Source organism: Musca vetustissima, unplaced genomic scaffold, assembly GCF_032173495.1.
Source record: "Musca vetustissima isolate MV318-11 ecotype Yass unplaced genomic scaffold, APGP_CSIRO_Mvet_v1 utg4481, whole genome shotgun sequence".
Classification (NCBI taxonomy): domain Eukaryota; kingdom Metazoa; phylum Arthropoda; class Insecta; order Diptera; family Muscidae; genus Musca; species Musca vetustissima.
Window position 1 is genome coordinate 153070 of NW_026883244.1, and position 19012 is coordinate 172081.

Here is a 19012-nt window from a genome sequence, read left to right on the forward strand (position 1 = left end):
GGCAATTATCCAATGCCTCTCTTTCTCAACAATACGCTTCTTTACCCGTGTCCATCACACGCTATTCGTAAATTTTCCGTTTTCCACTTTGATTTCCATTTTTATCGGCAATTTTGTCTTCTCACCTATTTGTATCTGGTGGAACGCTTTTTAATTTTTTTTTTGAGTCGCTGAGGGACAGTGTACGACAGTACATTCGTGTAATTAACAATTTAATCGTTGCCTGAAAAGGAGGCAACTGTGAGGTGCAGAGCAATCAATTGTTAAAAAAAAAAAGAAAAATGCTCAAATAATAAAAAATAAATATTCATATTTTACTACGACAACCTTTCAGTATTCGGATATTTAAAAAAATCTAAACGGATTAAATTAAAAACCTAAAGGACAAAAGTCGGGACTCTGTTCTGTATAAATCGATTGATGTTCCTTTCGCTCAAAGCTGCTGACTGAATGGACAACAAACAGGTATTGTTAGTTTGTATGTACACGCATTTGTACCTTGATTTTATGTTTATTCATTGGGAAGCAAATTGCAATAACGGAAATCACAAACATATTAGGATACGGATGTGGGATATTCAGACATTTTTCTATTCATATTTCAGATAATTATCAACAACTGATACTCTTTGTCCAGGCTCTGATGATTTGTTAAACATTTAATTCTGGCCATAAATAACATTTGTCTCTGACCACAGCGAGGAGGGTGAGACATTCACAATGATAAGTGCATTGTTTTCACGACTTATTATGTGAGTATTCATTCTTGTTCTATTAATTCCTTTGGTTTGTGGTAAATTAAATATCCTCCGTGAGTAATGGAATTCGAGCAATATACATAAAGAACATCTATATATTTACTTGATTGGAAAATGTTGATTCATATTTACATACAATAAAAAACCAAAACCACATATGAATTCCTTAAGTAAAACTATATAAATATACTGCGCACAACGTACTGCAATTTATGTACAAGCATTCAATTTAAGTAATTAAAGGTATAATGGTAATTCGAAGTGAAAAAAATTAAAAAGATCTGTAATGTACAACAGTATAGCATTCTTACATTGCCCTTGTTACTTTAAAGATACATATATTCAATGTCACTGATGTATATTAAAGACCGTGTATATTAGTCACAATTGAAGTGGGATCGAGTTTTTGTTGTTGTCGAGGTTGTACAATCTACTGCCGTGATTTGTTAGACGCAAAGCTCTTGAATTGATTTTGTAGAATTTTCACTAATGCTTCGCAACATTGAAGTTGTTTAGACAATGAGCTCAACCACATTAATGTTAGCAGTATTGATGGCAATAACAAAAGTACCTAGTTTTACACATTTGGTAAAACCGCTTTTCTATACAGTTGTATACGCACATTTATGCCACAGTTGCCAATTACACATATGTTATTGGGTCAACGTGCTTTTAAGGAATGCTTATGTCTACAGAAACAAAACAATGCAACGGGTGATTTTTTCCCGAATCTTGAAACATAATTAAATGCGGGATCAAACAAAAACAACGCATATACAGAGAAGTCAAGGGTAATTACTTTTGTTTTGTACAATTTGCGCAACTAAAAACATTTGAATAAACTTATTATTACTCTTTAATATTTAAATTTGAATACCTAATTAAGTGTTCAACGACTACGTTGAAGAATACCGAAAAGGCAATATGGTTCTAATGTATGCTTTTTCGACATATCCACTGTATCCCAAACCCACAACGGATGGAGACATTTTAAAAATTTCTTATAATCGGACGCGCTTTATTTAGTGTAAATCTCATACACATATCACCGTAGATTTTTAATAATTGGAGACCAAAAAACGGTATTCTTGGCTAATCATTTTAAAATTGAGTTTTAATGAGATTTTTTAGAAAGATGATATAAAAAATGCATTTGGCGTAGTAATGCCATTTTAAAGGATTTTTGTAAGGGATAAAGGGCGGCACTTTGGCCGTTAAGTGAAACATTGAAAAATTCATAATTATATGGTTTTAACAAATAAGCGAATTTCATGCTGTTTAATATTGATATTTTTATGTATTTTAATAACAATATATGTGGTAGTTTTTATAGTCGTAACTCATACCAATATTTAACAAGCATGTAAAATAATTTGTAGAAGAATACGTCCCGTATTTAGAAAGATTTAGGCTAAATCAACTTGACAACTTAGCCAAAATAAAAATCAAAAAAGTTAAAAAAATACTCCAATTCAAAAACCAGTGAATGGAGTAGTATAATCGGATGGGACGGCTTTTTAACTCTGAGATATTTTCCAAATCTTGTTTTCTCGAGGTGACTTTTTACGCCATAAAATACAAATTTGGCCACTTTAGGTTTTTGTTGCTTTATGTTGGGTCGACTTGATCATAACCGGAACTTCATGTACAATTTCAAAGCAATTAGGGCGACATTTCCGTCCTCTAGTGGAATAAGACTTTGGCACTTTTTCTCAGATTCCCTCAAAAATATTTCTTTTAAGAGCACAGGTTAAATCAAATTGTTTTAATGCAATAAATATAAGCGTTAAAACAGTAGTTATTTTTTACACATCGTCGGAAATCACAAACAGGGGCCATTGTTTTTAATGCATTAAATATACGCGTTAAAAACAATAGTCCTTCTATTTCATTATTAGATACTTATTGTTGATCGCGCATTCCAGAATCGGGTCGATTTGACCCGATAAATATTGGCCGACCTTCATTAAGTCGTGCTTATTGGTGTTGTGTTGTTCGGGTCATAATTGTGGCCTCTAGAGCGACCAGAAAATCTGACAAAAATAAAGTTTTTGGTCTATTTCCCTAAAAATAAAAACATTTGAATAAACTTATTATTACTCTTTAATATTTAAATTTGAATACCTAATTAAGTGTTCAACGACTACGTTGAAGAATACCGAAAAGGCAATATGGTTCTAATGTATGCTTTTTCGACATATCCACTGTATCCCAAACCCACAACGGATGGAGACATTTTAAAAATTTCTTATAATCGGACGCGCTTTATTTAGTGTAAATCTCATACACATATCACCGTAGATTTTTAATAATTGGAGACCAAAAAACGGTATTCTTGGCTAATCATTTTAAAATTGAGTTTTAATGAGATTTTAGAAGAGATTAAGAAATGGGATGCGTATAAAAATCGTATGCATTTGGCGTAGTAATGCCATTTTAAAGGATTTTTGTAAGGGATAAAGGGCGGCACTTTGGCCGTTAAGTGAAACATTGAAAAATTCATAATTATATGGTTTTAACAAATAAGCGAATTTCATGCTGTTTAATATTGATATTTTTATGTATTTTAATAACAATATATGTGGTAGTTTTTATAGTCGTAACTCATACCAATATTTAACAAGCATGTAAAATAATTTGTAGAAGAATACGTCCCATATTTAGAAAGATTTAGGCTAAATCAACTTGACAACTTAGCCAAAATAAAAATCAAAAAAGTTAAAAAAATACTCCAATTCAAAAACCAGTGAATGGAGTAGTATAATCGGATGGGACGGCTTTTTAACTCTGAGATATTTTCCAAATCTTGTTTTCTCGAGGTGACTTTTTACGCCATAAAATACAAATTTGGCCACTTTAGGTTTTTGTTGCTTTATGTTGGGTCGACTTGATCATAACCGGAACTTCATGTACAATTTCAAAGCAATTAGGGCGACATTTCCGTCCTCTAGTGGAATAAGACTTTGGCACTTTTTCTCAGATTCCCTCAAAAATATTTCTTTTAAGAGCACAGGTTAAATCAAATTGTTTTAATGCAATAAATATAAGCGTTAAAACAGTAGTTATTTTTTACACATCGTCGGAAATCACAAACAGGGGCCATTGTTTTTAATGCATTAAATATACGCGTTAAAAACAATAGTCCTTCTATTTCATTATTAGATACTTATTGTTGATCGCGCATTCCAGAATCGGGTCGATTTGACCCGATAAATATTGGCCGACCTTCATTAAGTCGTGCTTATTGGTGTTGTGTTGTTCGGGTCATAATTGTGGCCTCTAGAGCGACCAGAAAATCTGACAAAAATAAAGTTTTTGGTCTATTTCCCTAAAAATTTACGTAGGGGAGAGGGGGGCACCTTTGAACACTTTTTTATTTCAAGCCTTATAAAATTTTTTATTTATTTTATAATTTTTGGTTTCTTATCAATTTTAACTAATAGGTACATATGTAACCTTTAAAATGAATATACATATGACATACTTTAAGCTTTATAAATATATTTTATTACTGTTTTAATGGACGAAGTCATTTTTGAACGAAATGGTTTTTTACAGTGTTTATGTTCAAATATGTATGTATTTTATTCATACATATCAGAAATGCATTTATTCATTAAAAAATATATAAAAATGTTCAAAATTTAAAAAATTTAGATCAAAATTCATTAAATCGAAGCCAAAAGTTAAAAACTCCGTTTTTACTCGAGTTTAATGGGCATGTTCAAAGGTGCCCCACCCATGGCATTTTTCGGAATTTTATAATAACATTTTTTGTAATAAATATATATGAAATATATTACATTAGTTGTGTTTGAAATGATTGTTGGAATGCAAAAAAATTGTTTGACGAAAGAAAACTATCACAGAATTCTTCCTGCGCCCTTACAACCAAATGAATAAAAGTTTACAATGACACTGCGAAAACAAGTTCATCCATGCACAATTTGTCGACAAATGAAAAAGCAAGCCAAAGTGGTTTAGGCAGATAGAGAACAAGATTGCCATAAACAAAAATTAATTAATTACTGCTGTTATTTCTCACGGAGTCAATCCGTTTTAAGTCCATATCAACATGGCTTCCGTTGTGGTCTTTCAACTATAACAAATTTTATAGAGTTTACTTCAATTGTAATAAAGGGATTTGTTCAGCGAAATCAAACAGATACCTTTTATACAGATTTTAGTAAAGCTTTTGAACTCTTATTATATAAATTAGATAAGATGGGTTTCAGTATAAACTTAGTCAAATTCGTATGTAATTAAAATTTAAGATTACAGCATTCGAGCGTAAAAAAATGTTTTCGGAATAAATGTGAAAAAAAGAACTCGACATTGCATTCATTTCATTCCATATCTCAAATAAACAAAACAACCTATTGAATATTTGTATATGTAAATATGACACTATAAGAACATTCACAAGACCAGCAGTGCCTAAAATAGGTCCCATAGGCTGTCAAATTGATCACACATACAATTATAAAAGAGAAACATTTGAAAATAAAAAATTGCTATTCATTCCTTTTTGTTGTTATACTCTAACCGAAAAATGGGATTTTTTGGCAAACATTAATTCCGTTCCAGAACCTAAAAGAATCTACTAATTTTACAAGTTTTGCAACAAATATATCTTGAATTAAATAATTTTTTTTCTTCCTTAAAATTTGAAAATAATATTTTTACAAAATTTCTTACAGTACATGACATAGAAACAGAACTTTTCAAAATTTTGTATTTCAAACAAATACATTCACATAACTTGAATGTAATAGTGTGGATAGCCCTGCACTAGACTACAGTTTTTGTTAATTTCGTCAATTAAGCCCACCTCTTTTTATTGTACCACGCTTAAAGTGGCTCAAGAATGTTTTCAAAAATTCTAAGAATCACTTACTCATTAAGATTTTATATAATCAATTCAATTTATTTCATAAATGAGAACCTAGCCCAAAGGGCCATGAGCGATTCCAAAAACTTCTTTACATGGACTCCAAAAGCTCAAAATTAACAGTATATCACTTAATCATATCATAAACAACAAAACATGTACTACTCCAAAATATCTTCTGTAAAAATTCATCGAAATAAGATACTGGGATACGAGGAATTCGAATTAATACAAAAAATTGTGTAAAATTTACAAATACTAGATCAACAATTTAAAATATTATTTATTTGAAGGAGATTAATTTCACAAAATCGATTAACAATATCAAATGTATATTGGTTTACATTTGCTTCAGATGTCAACGGCGTTAAACTTTCTGAGTCTGGCAATGAGAGCCACTTTACAGATGGCATATTAAAATCACCAAGAACTAAAATTCTATCGGAATCATTCATAATATTAATAATTGAGTTTAGTGCTGCTAAATGCTGATTATAAATATCAAGATGCGATGAAGGAGGTATATATGAGCACGTAACGAATAGTTTAAATTTACCCAATTCAATTGATATGCAGATAAATTCTATGTCAGAACAACAATTTAATTTAATTAAATTAGTGGAAAATTTGGCATCAACTGCAATAAGGACGCCGCCACCTTTTTTACCAGTACGATCTTTTCTAAATATTTGATATTTTGAACACATTATTTCACTATTTAACACAGACGTTTTGAGCCAAGTCTCAGTAAACACAATAATGCTAAATTCAAAACCAATGCTATCAGTAAATAAACGAGTTAATTTAGTGTTTAACCCCCTTACATTCTGATAGCATATGGTAAATAGGTTATCTAGTTTTTTGATACTGGTTCAGATCTCTGAGGTAAATGAGCTAAATTATCTGATCTTTCTAGGAATTCTTTAACAAACGCTCTATCAGGCCAAAAATCTTTCGATATCAAACTTGGAAATATATCATCATGAACTACTATTTTAAATGATAATCTACTTTCAGAGTATGCCGATCCATGGTTGTATGAGACACGACACTGGCATAAGTCTGTTCATTAACAGCATCAGTTTTATCAATATTATTTGACGCTGTTCGTGATACAGTATTCCCAGCAGAAATAGAGGCTTTACGAATAGGCATAATTTTAGTTGGTGCCTTCTTCGAAGACCGCTTTCGTTTCTGCCCAGAAACGGACGGCGACGATACAAGTTCTTGGTACTTATTAAACAAATTCGAAAAATTTTCAAAACGACTTGTTAATGATGTAAAGTCTTTCTTAATGGATACAAGCTCCGATTGCAAATCTTTTACAAAATCGGCAGAAAGTTTTCTACAGTGAACACAGCACCAACGAACGCCAACATTGTCTCTAATAGTATCAACTACTTTCGCGTTGATACGAGCACACTTAACATGCCACTGATTTAAACAAAACCAACATGTAACGCACAATTCCTCATCGTTAGAGACGTTACACAATTCATACGGACAGACCATTGTAAAAAATGTTTAATTCAAATATTTGAAAAAAAGATAAGATTCAAAAAAGTAGCTGGAATTCGTAATCCTTTGATTTCTACAAAATAACTCTTATTGGCAACTCTGCTTTGAGAAGATAATAAGAAAATAAACAAGAATAATGTTACAACCAGTGTTGCCAATTTAGCACTTTTAGTGCTAGATTTAGCACTTTTTAAACTCGTTTAGCACCAAAAAAATTGATCTAGCACCTAGCATCTTTTTTGGCATTTTTTTTTTATTTTTTGGATATTTTCAAAATTTTCCGACTATTTGGTTTTATACCAAAAATTTGCCGTTTTTCGATTCCAAATAGACCTATTGAGTCATATGGTGACTGTGACATTGTCTGGTATTAGGTTGTTTATTTGGGAAAATGAAAAACAAAACAATCATGAACCTAAATTATAAACTTTCTGGAATGTCAAATTATAGCCACTTCATAGTAGCAAAAATGGGTCATGTCCCACTTTATATGGGAGTTATGTCAAAAATGGGCCTACTTCGAAAAATTACAGCCAACAAAGTGGGGAAAAAGGTTTTAAAACTTTAAAAGTATGCAAATAGGACGGACATTTTATATGGAGTATATGATCAAATATAAAAATTGTCCGCATAAATAATTTCTACCCTAACAGAGGCCAGAGTATACGCCTAAACTCCTCAAAATACCGAAAATAGGTCGGTACTTTAAAGCAGCCTCCGAAGCATACGCGCAATGTGATATTACAATCAATTCTATTAAAAAACGTCCATGACTGGTCTCTGGAGGCTACCCCGAAACACGGCCCAATATTGATAATTCTTAGTATGGAGATTTCCTGCCTAATGAGAATCCAAAATATCAAATTGAAACCACTTCGGTTGAATAACGTGTCTTAAGTCACCAAACCAAACCACCGAATAATTGAACCAAACCACCGAATAATTGAGGTACCGCTCTATACCAAAACGTGGACCCATATTGATAATATTTGGTAGGCAGATTTTTTATACCCTCAGCCTTATGGCTATTGAGGGTATATACACTTTGATACGGTGAAAATGTGCCTCATCGAAATATTGGTTTTAGATCCCATGTTTCTTTGGACCAAATCCGTTTCAGAAAATTTGGAGTCGATTTACGCATGACCGCCTGTCTGGCTGGTGCGCACAATAACTCTCCAAGGGAATAATTGATTTAATCCAAACTTTGCGCTTAATATTTTTCCAAAGTTAGTTAAAGTTCGAAGACGGTGAATATTGGTCCACTCCTTCTGGTACCTCCCCCACAAAATGGTAAAAATTGTGCTAAAAACTAAGTTTATAATAACACGTAAACGGACTATCCTATTTTAACGAAGCTGTGTACAACCTATTATCTTCACCAAGCCTAGATCAAGTAGGAAGATGGGACCCATTGGTCCACTCCTTCTGGTACCTCCCCCACGTATAGTAAAAATTTTCAATATTTTTAAATGCAAAATCAGGCGAAAAAATTTTATCAACATTAAATCCGAAACCTCTTTGTTAAAAACATATTTCTTATATAAAGCTAATAATATAATCTGTAAGTAATTCCGAAGACTTCCACAAACCATTGGCTGGGGGTATATATCTGTAGGCAACACCGACTGACACTTTTTTACTTGTTTCCAATGAAAATCCAAAATATCAAATTATAGCTAAATCGGTTGGGGACACATATATCCCATTTTCAATACCATCCTAGGAATATTAGCAATGTGCAGAATTTCAAAGATATGTCTTCAATATTGCGAGCTATATATACATGGCTATATCGAAATAGAATTTTATTCTGATTATGAATAAATAGGATATCAGGTGAATATTTCCAGGTCTTGCAAGCAAATTTTAAGAAATACAGATTTCATTATTAGCTATAAACGAAATTCCTTCTATAAACTTTTTAGCACTTTTATTTGGCACTTTTTTTAATTTTTTACTCTTCTTTCTTTTTTACACTTTCTAGCATTTTTTAAACAAAATCTAGTATTTTTTAATGACAAAGTTTTGGCAACACTGGTTACAACAAACAAATGAAGAAATGTAACAAGGGAAACAAACAGGGAATGGAACACGGAATACGAATAAGAAAATAAATTGTATTATTTATCACAAAACTCACTTCACCAATTAGCACAGACAAATCAAAAATAGATTTTAAACACTGTTAACACTTTTTAAGATTCACAAACGGGTTAAAAAAACACAAAATAAATATTTTTAATCAAAAACAGGAGCACGACAAAAATTTATCAACAATCACGACAGGGTTGCCAAATAGAACCATGGGTGAAGTATTCAACACATTTGCAAACCATCCGATACATTATTTCATATAATATATTGAAATCCATTAAAAAAACTCCTATGACTGTTTGTTGATCAGTACGAGCTGATGTTTTTCGCGGCCTCCCTCCGTGGCGAACTATACTTCCTGACATGTTGCATAAAATCAACTTATAATTCGAGTAATCACGGGTCTATTTATGGAATATTTCTTTGAAATAGTATTCTGTGATACTTTTTGTTTTCACAATTACTGGTAATTAGCTATTTTATCGTACTGTATTTGTTTCTAGCCATTTTTATATATTTTTTGGCAGTGAATCAAATTTTTGTAATAAATTAAAATTTTATTGTACTTAAATTTACAAGAATCGAAATAGGTGTAGAAACCTAAACATAGTACAGTCAACGCCCGGTATAACGAATGATATATTGTCAGACCCATTCGTTATATCGCGACGTTTTTTAAGTTGCAGTTTTATCACAAAAAAATAATAATTAATTTTTCAGTTTGTTACTAACAAAAAATATAATAATTTACATAATTACAATAATAAAATGTTTGCATATTTTTTTTATAAGATAAACTCATTATTTTTTTTTTAGTTTTGTCCTAGATTTTCCATGCATTATTACTTATTTAAAAATAAGTACTCCTTTCTAAAGCTGAAAAAACCAATAAGATATGTTCATTTTTTAATAAGTTATACGGCATTTATTATGTTTGTAATTTCAGTTGCTTTAGTTATGACCACCAGTGTATATAAACTGATTATTTAATTATCGAGGAAATTGTTTTCTTGTCGTTATTTTGTCTTATAAAGTTTGATTGGTTCAATTTTGATAAAAGCATACAGAAAATATATTTTAGGTGCCATAAATTATCTCCTGAAGATCGCGTGCTAAAGTTTCGGATACGGGGAACAGACATTTATACTATATTTCGCTTAATAATAATAGTTCACATAATAAGAATATATGGAACAATTTTGAACAGAACGATTATGTGTGTACTACATTCGCAAATTATTTGAACTGTTCTGCAATTAAATTTTTTAAACTTTCAAAGTCGCTATAAACCTCCTACACATGGTTGTTATAGTATCAAAATTTAATTGGGTTATGAACCTGCTATATGTAGGATGAACTCCAACCGGCTAATTGTTAATCCCACAAAAATACAGGCTTTGGTTTTTCCCAGTTATGCTCACTCTAATTTGTCGCTGACTTATAACTGTCAAGTTATTAATATCGTCAATAGCATAAGATGCCTTGGCATAATTATTGATGATAAACTAACATTTGACAGCCATATCGACAACGTTGTAAACCACACACATTTAGCATTACGCCAACTGTACAACACTGATTTAATTTTACCTCGCAATGTACAGTTACAACTGGTACATTCTCTAATTATGTCTCACATATTATATTGTAATGAAATTTTCTCCGGTACAACTAAAACGAATATGAAAAAAAATCAAAATGTTGATTCACCGAGTGGTTCGTTATATTTATTCACTTAAAAGGCTTGATCACGTAAGCCCGAAAGTAAAACTATTCCTCGGCTGCTCTTTTTGGCGATTTATAGACAGCAGATCATTAATGCTGTTCAATAATGTTACTAAAGAAAAAAATTCCCGATTTTCTATTGCATATGTTTCACTTTTGTCGTTCAAGCAGATCCACTCAATTAATAGTTCCCAGAGTTATCGGCTTTATGAATAAATCATTTCATGTGCGAATCGCTAGAACTTTCAATAGCCCTCCCGATTCTCTAAAGAAATATTCATTATCAAGCAGCACATATAAAACAAAAATCATAAACCACTTCGGTTTCACATAAATATACGCATAACATAAATAAATAAATGTATAAGCCTTCCACAATATCGTTGAAAATTAAAATTGGGCATGCTAATTTGATTGGCAATTTCATTAAAATTGGCCTTTGATGCTTCTAATTGCATTTTTTGAAATAAATATATTAAAATCATAATGCTATGTTAAAAATGTAACATACTTTTAAAACACACAAATTTCAAATTCGATCTTGTATATTACGTTATTACTTGCTTCATATTGAATATGTACGTGTAGTCATTTAAAAATCTTCATACTATTATATGTTCAGGTTGTCATACCTTTATAAGATATAGTCATTAAGATTTAATTATTACATGGAGTAGTATGGTTTGCAATTTATGTAAAATCGGTCTTTGAGGCTTCTAATTGCATTTTTGAATGAAAAAATAAATGTTCAATTCAAAAAAAAAAAATCGTAGCAACATTTTACAACCGATTTTATATATTCCGGATTTATACCGTTCTTGCTATTAGTTCGTATATGTTTTCGAATTTTTTTACGATTATCCTATTCTGACCACATACTCTGACTCACCAAATTCGGTACAGCCGTTCTTAAATTAAGAACGGAGTAACTGGCAACACTTTTATATATAGATAATATTTTTTAATCAGGATACTGACCTTTTATATTACCAATCTAATATTAAATCTACAGGAAACATAGTATATGTATATTGAAACCTATACAGTGAACATCTCTTTAGCCCTTTTTGGGAAGAGAATATGTGTGAAACACACAAACAACATATACATTGAAACAAATATTTTATATTTATAAATAGTTTTCTCACAAACACATTTACTATTGTACTAACTAATCTGTATACTTAATTCCACTTTACTGCACTCGGTGTTGCGTATGGGATCTTTAGCCTACCATATTCATTCATAAGTTGTTCGATTGCGAATATTTTTTGGTTAAATTCTGATGTCGTGTAACAATTAGGAAATTCGCTCATACATTCCGTACATACGATTCCTATTGTTTGCTTATAATTTTGTATCCATGTGCTAGGCACTTTCGGCGGAAAATTAAACAATTTATCGAAGCAAAATCATTTTTGAGAACAAATGCGCCTTCATGCCTTCCAGGTCAAACGTGTATATGCAAGAAAACAAATTGTAATTTTTCGATGTTCTATTTTTTATGAGAGAACACATTATTGTGCTGAGAACAAAATGTTGCAGTCGTTGCTATTTTAAGATCTTGAGTGTGCCTCTGTCTCTACGTTGGGAAATGTTTGAGTTCAGTATTTATTTAGCCACTGGCGGGTAGACATAAATACAAAGCATTCATGTCGTTGTGAAATACGGAGGGAGGAAGATATATTTACTTGTGTCATGTATCATAATGACTTTTATTCGGGTTCTACAAATCAGCATAGGGAACCCAGACAAAGATATGTTTTTAGGACCAATGCAAATAAAAAGACTCATCTAATAAGGTCAGATAGGCCCAGATATTACCGCGGCAATGATGTCGTCATAGAGGAACGCCGCCATTCTTTGGACGAAGTTGAAGACGAACCTGTGCATGAAAAATTACGTCGCGGTGTTGTATATACATCACCACATAAAAATATTCAACATGACATGGCACACGTCTCATACAGAAGATTTGTCGACGACGATGAGTATATTGATGATCAGGTCCAAGAAGATATCACGGAAGTCATTGATACAAATAATGTAGTTCGAAATTTAACAACATTCGGTAGATTTTTGGAAATGTTACAAGGGATGCCCTTGCCACGACTTTCACTCACAACATCGTGCATATTTTTCTTGATTGCCATATTCATATCGCCAAGACCCTGTGCTCAAAATATTATATTTCCTGCTTTCAGATTGTCCTTCGGCACATTGTATCCCGCTTATGCCTCTTACAAGGCCGTCCGCACAAAGAATGTCAAAGAATATGTGAGTATTGGTAATCAATTTGTCAGATTTAATAAGACTATAATGCAATTCTCTTTGACATTTCAGGTCAAGTGGATGATGTATTGGATTGTTTACGCATTTTTTACGTGCACAGAGACTTTCACCGATATCTTCCTATCATGGTTTCCATTTTACTATGAGGTTAAAGTGGTTATTGTACTTTGGTTGCTGTCGCCAGCCACAAAAGGCAGTTCTACACTGTATCGCAAGTTTGTTCATCCAATGTTGACACGCCGTGAACAGGTGCGCCGCTATTCTACTTTCTCGTAGAAACGATTATAAAAAAGATTTGCAAATAACATGATCTCTTGTACACTGTTCTATAGGAAATCGACGAGTATCTCAACCAAGCCAAAGAACGTGGATATTCTGCTGTATTACAATTAGGTTCTAAGGGTGTCAACTATGCCACAAACGTTATTATGCAAACCGCAATAAAGGTAAATAATATATTCTTCCGATTTCTCACACAATATTTGCATACTGCCATGTTCATCACTTTTCATGCTAACCCAGACCAATGCATTCCATTTCACATGTCACATAACAATTTTCTTTCATTTTGTTAGACTCGGTTTTAGTGTTTGCATAGAACACCTCATTTGGCATTCATCATGCGATGACTTGTTTCGATAAAATGAACAACAGATATAGTTTTTTTAAATTTGTTTGCTGTTAATGTATATTTTTATTTTTGTTAACAACAATAAAATCGACATATTTTAATGTATAAGAAATGTATTTTCTTATTTATTTTAAATGCATTAATACACCTGGATGCGAGTTAAAAAGGATTCATTTTGTAAAAAATTGACCTTTGGACTCCATGAATATTATTGCGTAAAATACATGGAGCGCAGCATTGTATTTTCACAGAACATTTTATTTGTTTTATATGTTTTTTCTTTTGAATTAAGTTAACTTTTTGTTGCTTTCTTTTCATTTTCAATCGTCATTAACTGACAATACCATTGCGATATACACTGGTTAATCTGAACACTTGATTGATTGCACGTGCACGCTAATAACAGACTTTTCATTATGGCTTAAATTCATCAAATAACCCAGAGCTACGAATGTTACCAACGTCCCAGTCTGACGATGCCATATACACGCGCAGTGTGTACAATGGCCGTGATGAAAGAGACTCAAATGAGGAGTCCACACAGTGGGTCCCGCGATCCAATTCGCTGCACACTATGACAACAATGCATGTAGAGTTCTCCGAGGATGAAGAACGTCAATGCGAAGAAGAAATTTCAGAGGAAATTGTAACCAACGAAGAAAATGGAGCAGCGCGTATTCGCGATCTACCTACAAGGAAAACAAAAACCAAAGACACATCTGTCGCAATTCAAACACGTCCAAAAGTAGTTGCAAGTGGAAAAACGACAGCAGCTGGAATACGTAGCCGTCGAAAACTACGTGAACCCACACCCGAAGTAGACATAGACGTGGAATAACAAATTTATAGTTCTTAAAGATATCTGCGATAATGTGCTATGCCATAATATTTTCTCACCAAACTACATATACTCAATTTTACTTTTAATTATTGCTTCAGTTTGTACTAATGATACATTATTTAACACTCCAATTAAAATTGAAATTTCAATACATATATAAATATCTAGAAATTTAACTTTGAATGTGTCAATCCTTTACTTGTTTATACATTTGAAATTAGGGTGGCGGTAATCTGGTGCAGACTATTCGTCGAAGTTACAGTTTAAGTGATCTCTCCGAACCAGATATTCACCGTACTCAGGATGAGGTTTGTATAAGAGATTATAAGAGACGTGTATAAGATACGCCATAACTTAAGTTATTACAGGTCGATGACATTACAAATACGCGACCTCAGCAACGAATGTTACGACCACGTCTCAACACACCAGTAGGTAGATCAGCTTCTGGATCTCGTCACTCTACGGGAATGTATTTTACCGAGGTTGATGTCACTGCTAAAGGTTCTGGGGATTTTAAGTAAGTAAATTTATATTAATCGAAGTTAATATAAACACTATATATATGTTTACAGTTATAACATTCGATCTTCGGATGACATTAGTTCGGGCTATTCAAGTGCTGAACCAATTGCTGGAGGTTTAAGTCGTACGTCATCTATGACAAATGCGTCCAAGACACGCCTCAAGGCTAAGCGATCTGAGGTAAGCTCATTGTAATTATAACTGAAATCATTGTGTCTAATGGTTGTGGTTGAAAATAGTAGTGTCTTCTGAACTATATTACCGTCTATTTTTCTTACGGTGTATTTTAGACAATGTATTAATAAACATTTAACACGGATTTGTCACTCAAACTCAAACTTTATTAAGGTCATACTGGAGACTAATTCAGATCTAAATAATTTTACTACCAAGCGTATTTGTTTCCCCAAAATTAAAAGCCAAACAAAAACTAAAGTATTTTAGCTACGTTTTAAAACATTTTAAAAAGTAAAGCTATCGACATTTTTAAGTCTTATCTCGAAAGAGAAATAAATAATCTTTAGCCCTAACAAGACATACAACTCGAAATATATTATTATTTGTAATCTATTTAATGTTTACGAGTTGTATTGAATAATAACATTCAGTGGCAAACAAAATTGACATAAAAGCCACAAAGCGCTTACTCACGCGTCTTCAAATATATATGACTTTAGTCATTATTGATAATAAGGAATAAATTCTGTGACCATTTTGAACTATAAATATTCTTTACATAAAAAAGAAATTTCAAGCATTATTATTGCACTTTCAAAATTTCGAAATTTGCCCTGTCCTTTTTTGTGAAGAATTTTTTTGCGTCACTCATGCGACGTAACTCACGCGTCATTAGGAATATTTTTGTAATACATTTCACGCGTAACGCTGTTAACAGTGTTATGTAACAGTGTTATCAAATAAAATTATTGATATCTGAAAAAATTGTTTCATGTTTGCAAATAAGGTCATTGTCCATAACAGAAATACATTTGCTTACTGCATTAGACAAGGCTTATTATTTTACTTCTATTCTTAGTAAAAAAACAAATTAGGTACATTTAAATTCAAAAAGGAATTTGAAACAGGTATGGTCCAATCGGTAAAATTTATCAGCCGTAATTTGTTCGCCCTTCCCTTTAAAGTTATTCTGAAGAAAACAACTCGCAGCTATGTTTTTCGCATTTCGCATTTAAGCCGAGTTTGATGCAATTTGGTGGCGGAATTAAGACATATTGGGTGAGAATCTGTCTCTCCAGATTATGGAATTATGGAAAATGTATATATGGGAAATTACAAAATTCTTTTAAAATTTCATAAAAATTTGGAAAAATGTTTTTTTTTTTTTTTTTTTGTTTTAGTTATTGGTACATATGTTAAGAGAAATATGCTGATTCGAAATCTGTTCGCATTCACAAATTCGGATGCTGCGCTCAAAAGTTATAGCGGTTTTAAATCCAGTATTTCAAATATAAATTAAATGAATTCCTATTCGTTGTAATACGCGAATTTCTTCACAAATGGTTCATTTGTTTTCTTTGCATACTTGTCAAATAACATTGAAATACGGTGTATTTGATTTAAATTTGCCACACACTGTTTTAGGCAAGTTTTACATGATGTATCGCGTACATAGCGTTTTTGGATCATTATTTAATTTCGCTGACCATAAATATGACAACTGTATCGGAATCTTGACACATTTTGTTTATCATGTTCTTACAATTCTTTGAGCAAGACCGAAATAATGATAGAGCAATTTTTTTGATAATAATACAAAATAATATGTGAGGCAAGTAGACTACGATGCTACAAAACAGCTATAGTCACATATTTTATTAACAAATCTGGAACAGATATGTGTGAATTCATTAAAAATCATTTATGTTCTAAGAAGTTCATTTTTTTATGTTTCATATTAACACTCTCAGGTTGATTTTGGAGAATCTTCTTTTAAACCACATTCGAATGTTACAAGTACAATTGATATTGATTATCAAAAGATCGATGATGTAATACTATCAGATGTCTTGACCGACCATGAAGATACGGATGCAACTAGCGCCATTTATGAATCCGACGAATTCTTCGAAACTAAATCCAATGAGTCTGCTGATGATGATAACAAAGAACAAATTCCTCAACAATCTCAAACAGATGTTTCCATTGTAGAAAACAAGGTTAATATAATTCAATTACGATCAAGTCTTAAGGAAATCGAGGATAGTTTTAAAGCGCAGATTAATATGCCACCAAAAATTGAAATCCCTATTAAACGTTCGTATGTTCACAAAAAAGGCCAAGCACCAAGACCTCCCCAAGAACCAATTAATTTAACACCAAATGACCAACTCCTCCGAAGTGAACACACCACTATAAAGGAAACTGAAATATAATCTAGTTGGTAAATATTCATGGAAATATGCTCCCTGATCCAATCGTGTCTCCTACTCTGCATCAAGGCTCTCTCATTAACAATTAGCGTTTAATGTTTAATGCCTTACTCAAAAACAATGCAATATTTCGAGTTAATCGTCGTGTTTCTTCATACTAATTACCAAAAGCCATACTAATCATAATGTTTGAAGTGTCTCTTAAACGTTATTTTTTTGCATGAATTTTTCATTTTTTTAATTGCGTTTTTTTCAAAAATGATCATTGTTCTTATTGCCTTTCTTTTCAGGATAAAATGTCTGCTAGCTGTACTACATTACCTCGTAGCAAAAAAGCGGAAAAAGCGATGGGTACTACAACAACTACTGTGGCAAAAACTCGTAGCAGCAGACATGAGAAGTAGAATATTGGATACACCGTCTGTATAATTGCGTTCGATAAATAGAAAAAAGTGACGTTTAAGATACCATGCAAATACTTGTATAATCAGCTATAATTCACAATTACTCAAATAGACTGTTCGAATAATATAATTTAAATTATTAGTTAATCTATTTATTTGTTGAGCTCAGACACAAATACAAATAAATTCATTTGAAACACAATACCAGAAACTAATTGTCAAGTTCATTTAATTTAGAAAACCTGATTTAGTCCTTCGAACCATGAACCAACAACATTTAATTTTTATACCCTTCACAAAACATATGCACAAAGACATAATACCCTGTCTTTGTGCATATGTTTGTAACAGGCAAAAGGAATCGAGATAGAACCATGGTTCCTTTTGAGAATATGCATAGAATCACTTTCTGAGTCGATTTACGCATGTCCGTCTGTCCGTCCATGTATTTTTGTGAACAAAGTACAAGTCGCATTTATTATCCGATTTGGATGAAATTTGGCACAGCTCACTTATTTGGCCCAAGGACGAATCCTATTGAAATTGAGAAAAAATCGGTTCAGATTTAAATATAGCTCCCGTATATAGTTTCGTCCGATTTAAGGTAAATGGGGCACAAAAGTCCTTATATATCTCTCGATTTCGACGAAATTAGGCACAGAGTACATAATTAGGTCCAGAATGATGTGTGCAAAGTTTCGTGAAAATCGGTTCAGATTTAGATATAGCTCCCATATATAGTTTTGTCCGATTTTATATAAATTGCGCACCAAAGTCCGTATATCACGAATTCCATGTCACGCACTGTTACAGCGTGCGAAATATAATCGTTTGTTTAGTTAAGAAAATTTTGTTTCCGAAATTTCTTTTGCAATTTTTATTAACTAGTTTTACGCTCTTTACAATACTTGCTAATTTTTTTATGAATATGTTTATAAAT

At 32.1% G+C, this 19012-nt stretch overlaps 1 protein-coding gene across 1 annotated transcript; it reads left to right on the forward strand.

The window, feature by feature from the left end:
* The first annotated feature begins 697 nt into the window (after nucleotides 1–697).
* On the forward strand, nucleotides 698–18072 carry LOC133330097 (receptor expression-enhancing protein 1). Its single transcript, XM_061538565.1, has 8 exons — nucleotides 698–752; nucleotides 13194–13266; nucleotides 13333–13530; nucleotides 13614–13727; nucleotides 14975–15061; nucleotides 15122–15273; nucleotides 15329–15458; nucleotides 17959–18072. Exons 1-8 carry the CDS (start codon nucleotides 721–723, stop codon nucleotides 18070–18072), a joined length of 900 nt encoding a protein of 299 aa, XP_061394549.1. The 5' UTR covers nucleotides 698–720.
* The last annotated feature ends 940 nt before the right edge of the window (nucleotides 18073–19012 follow it).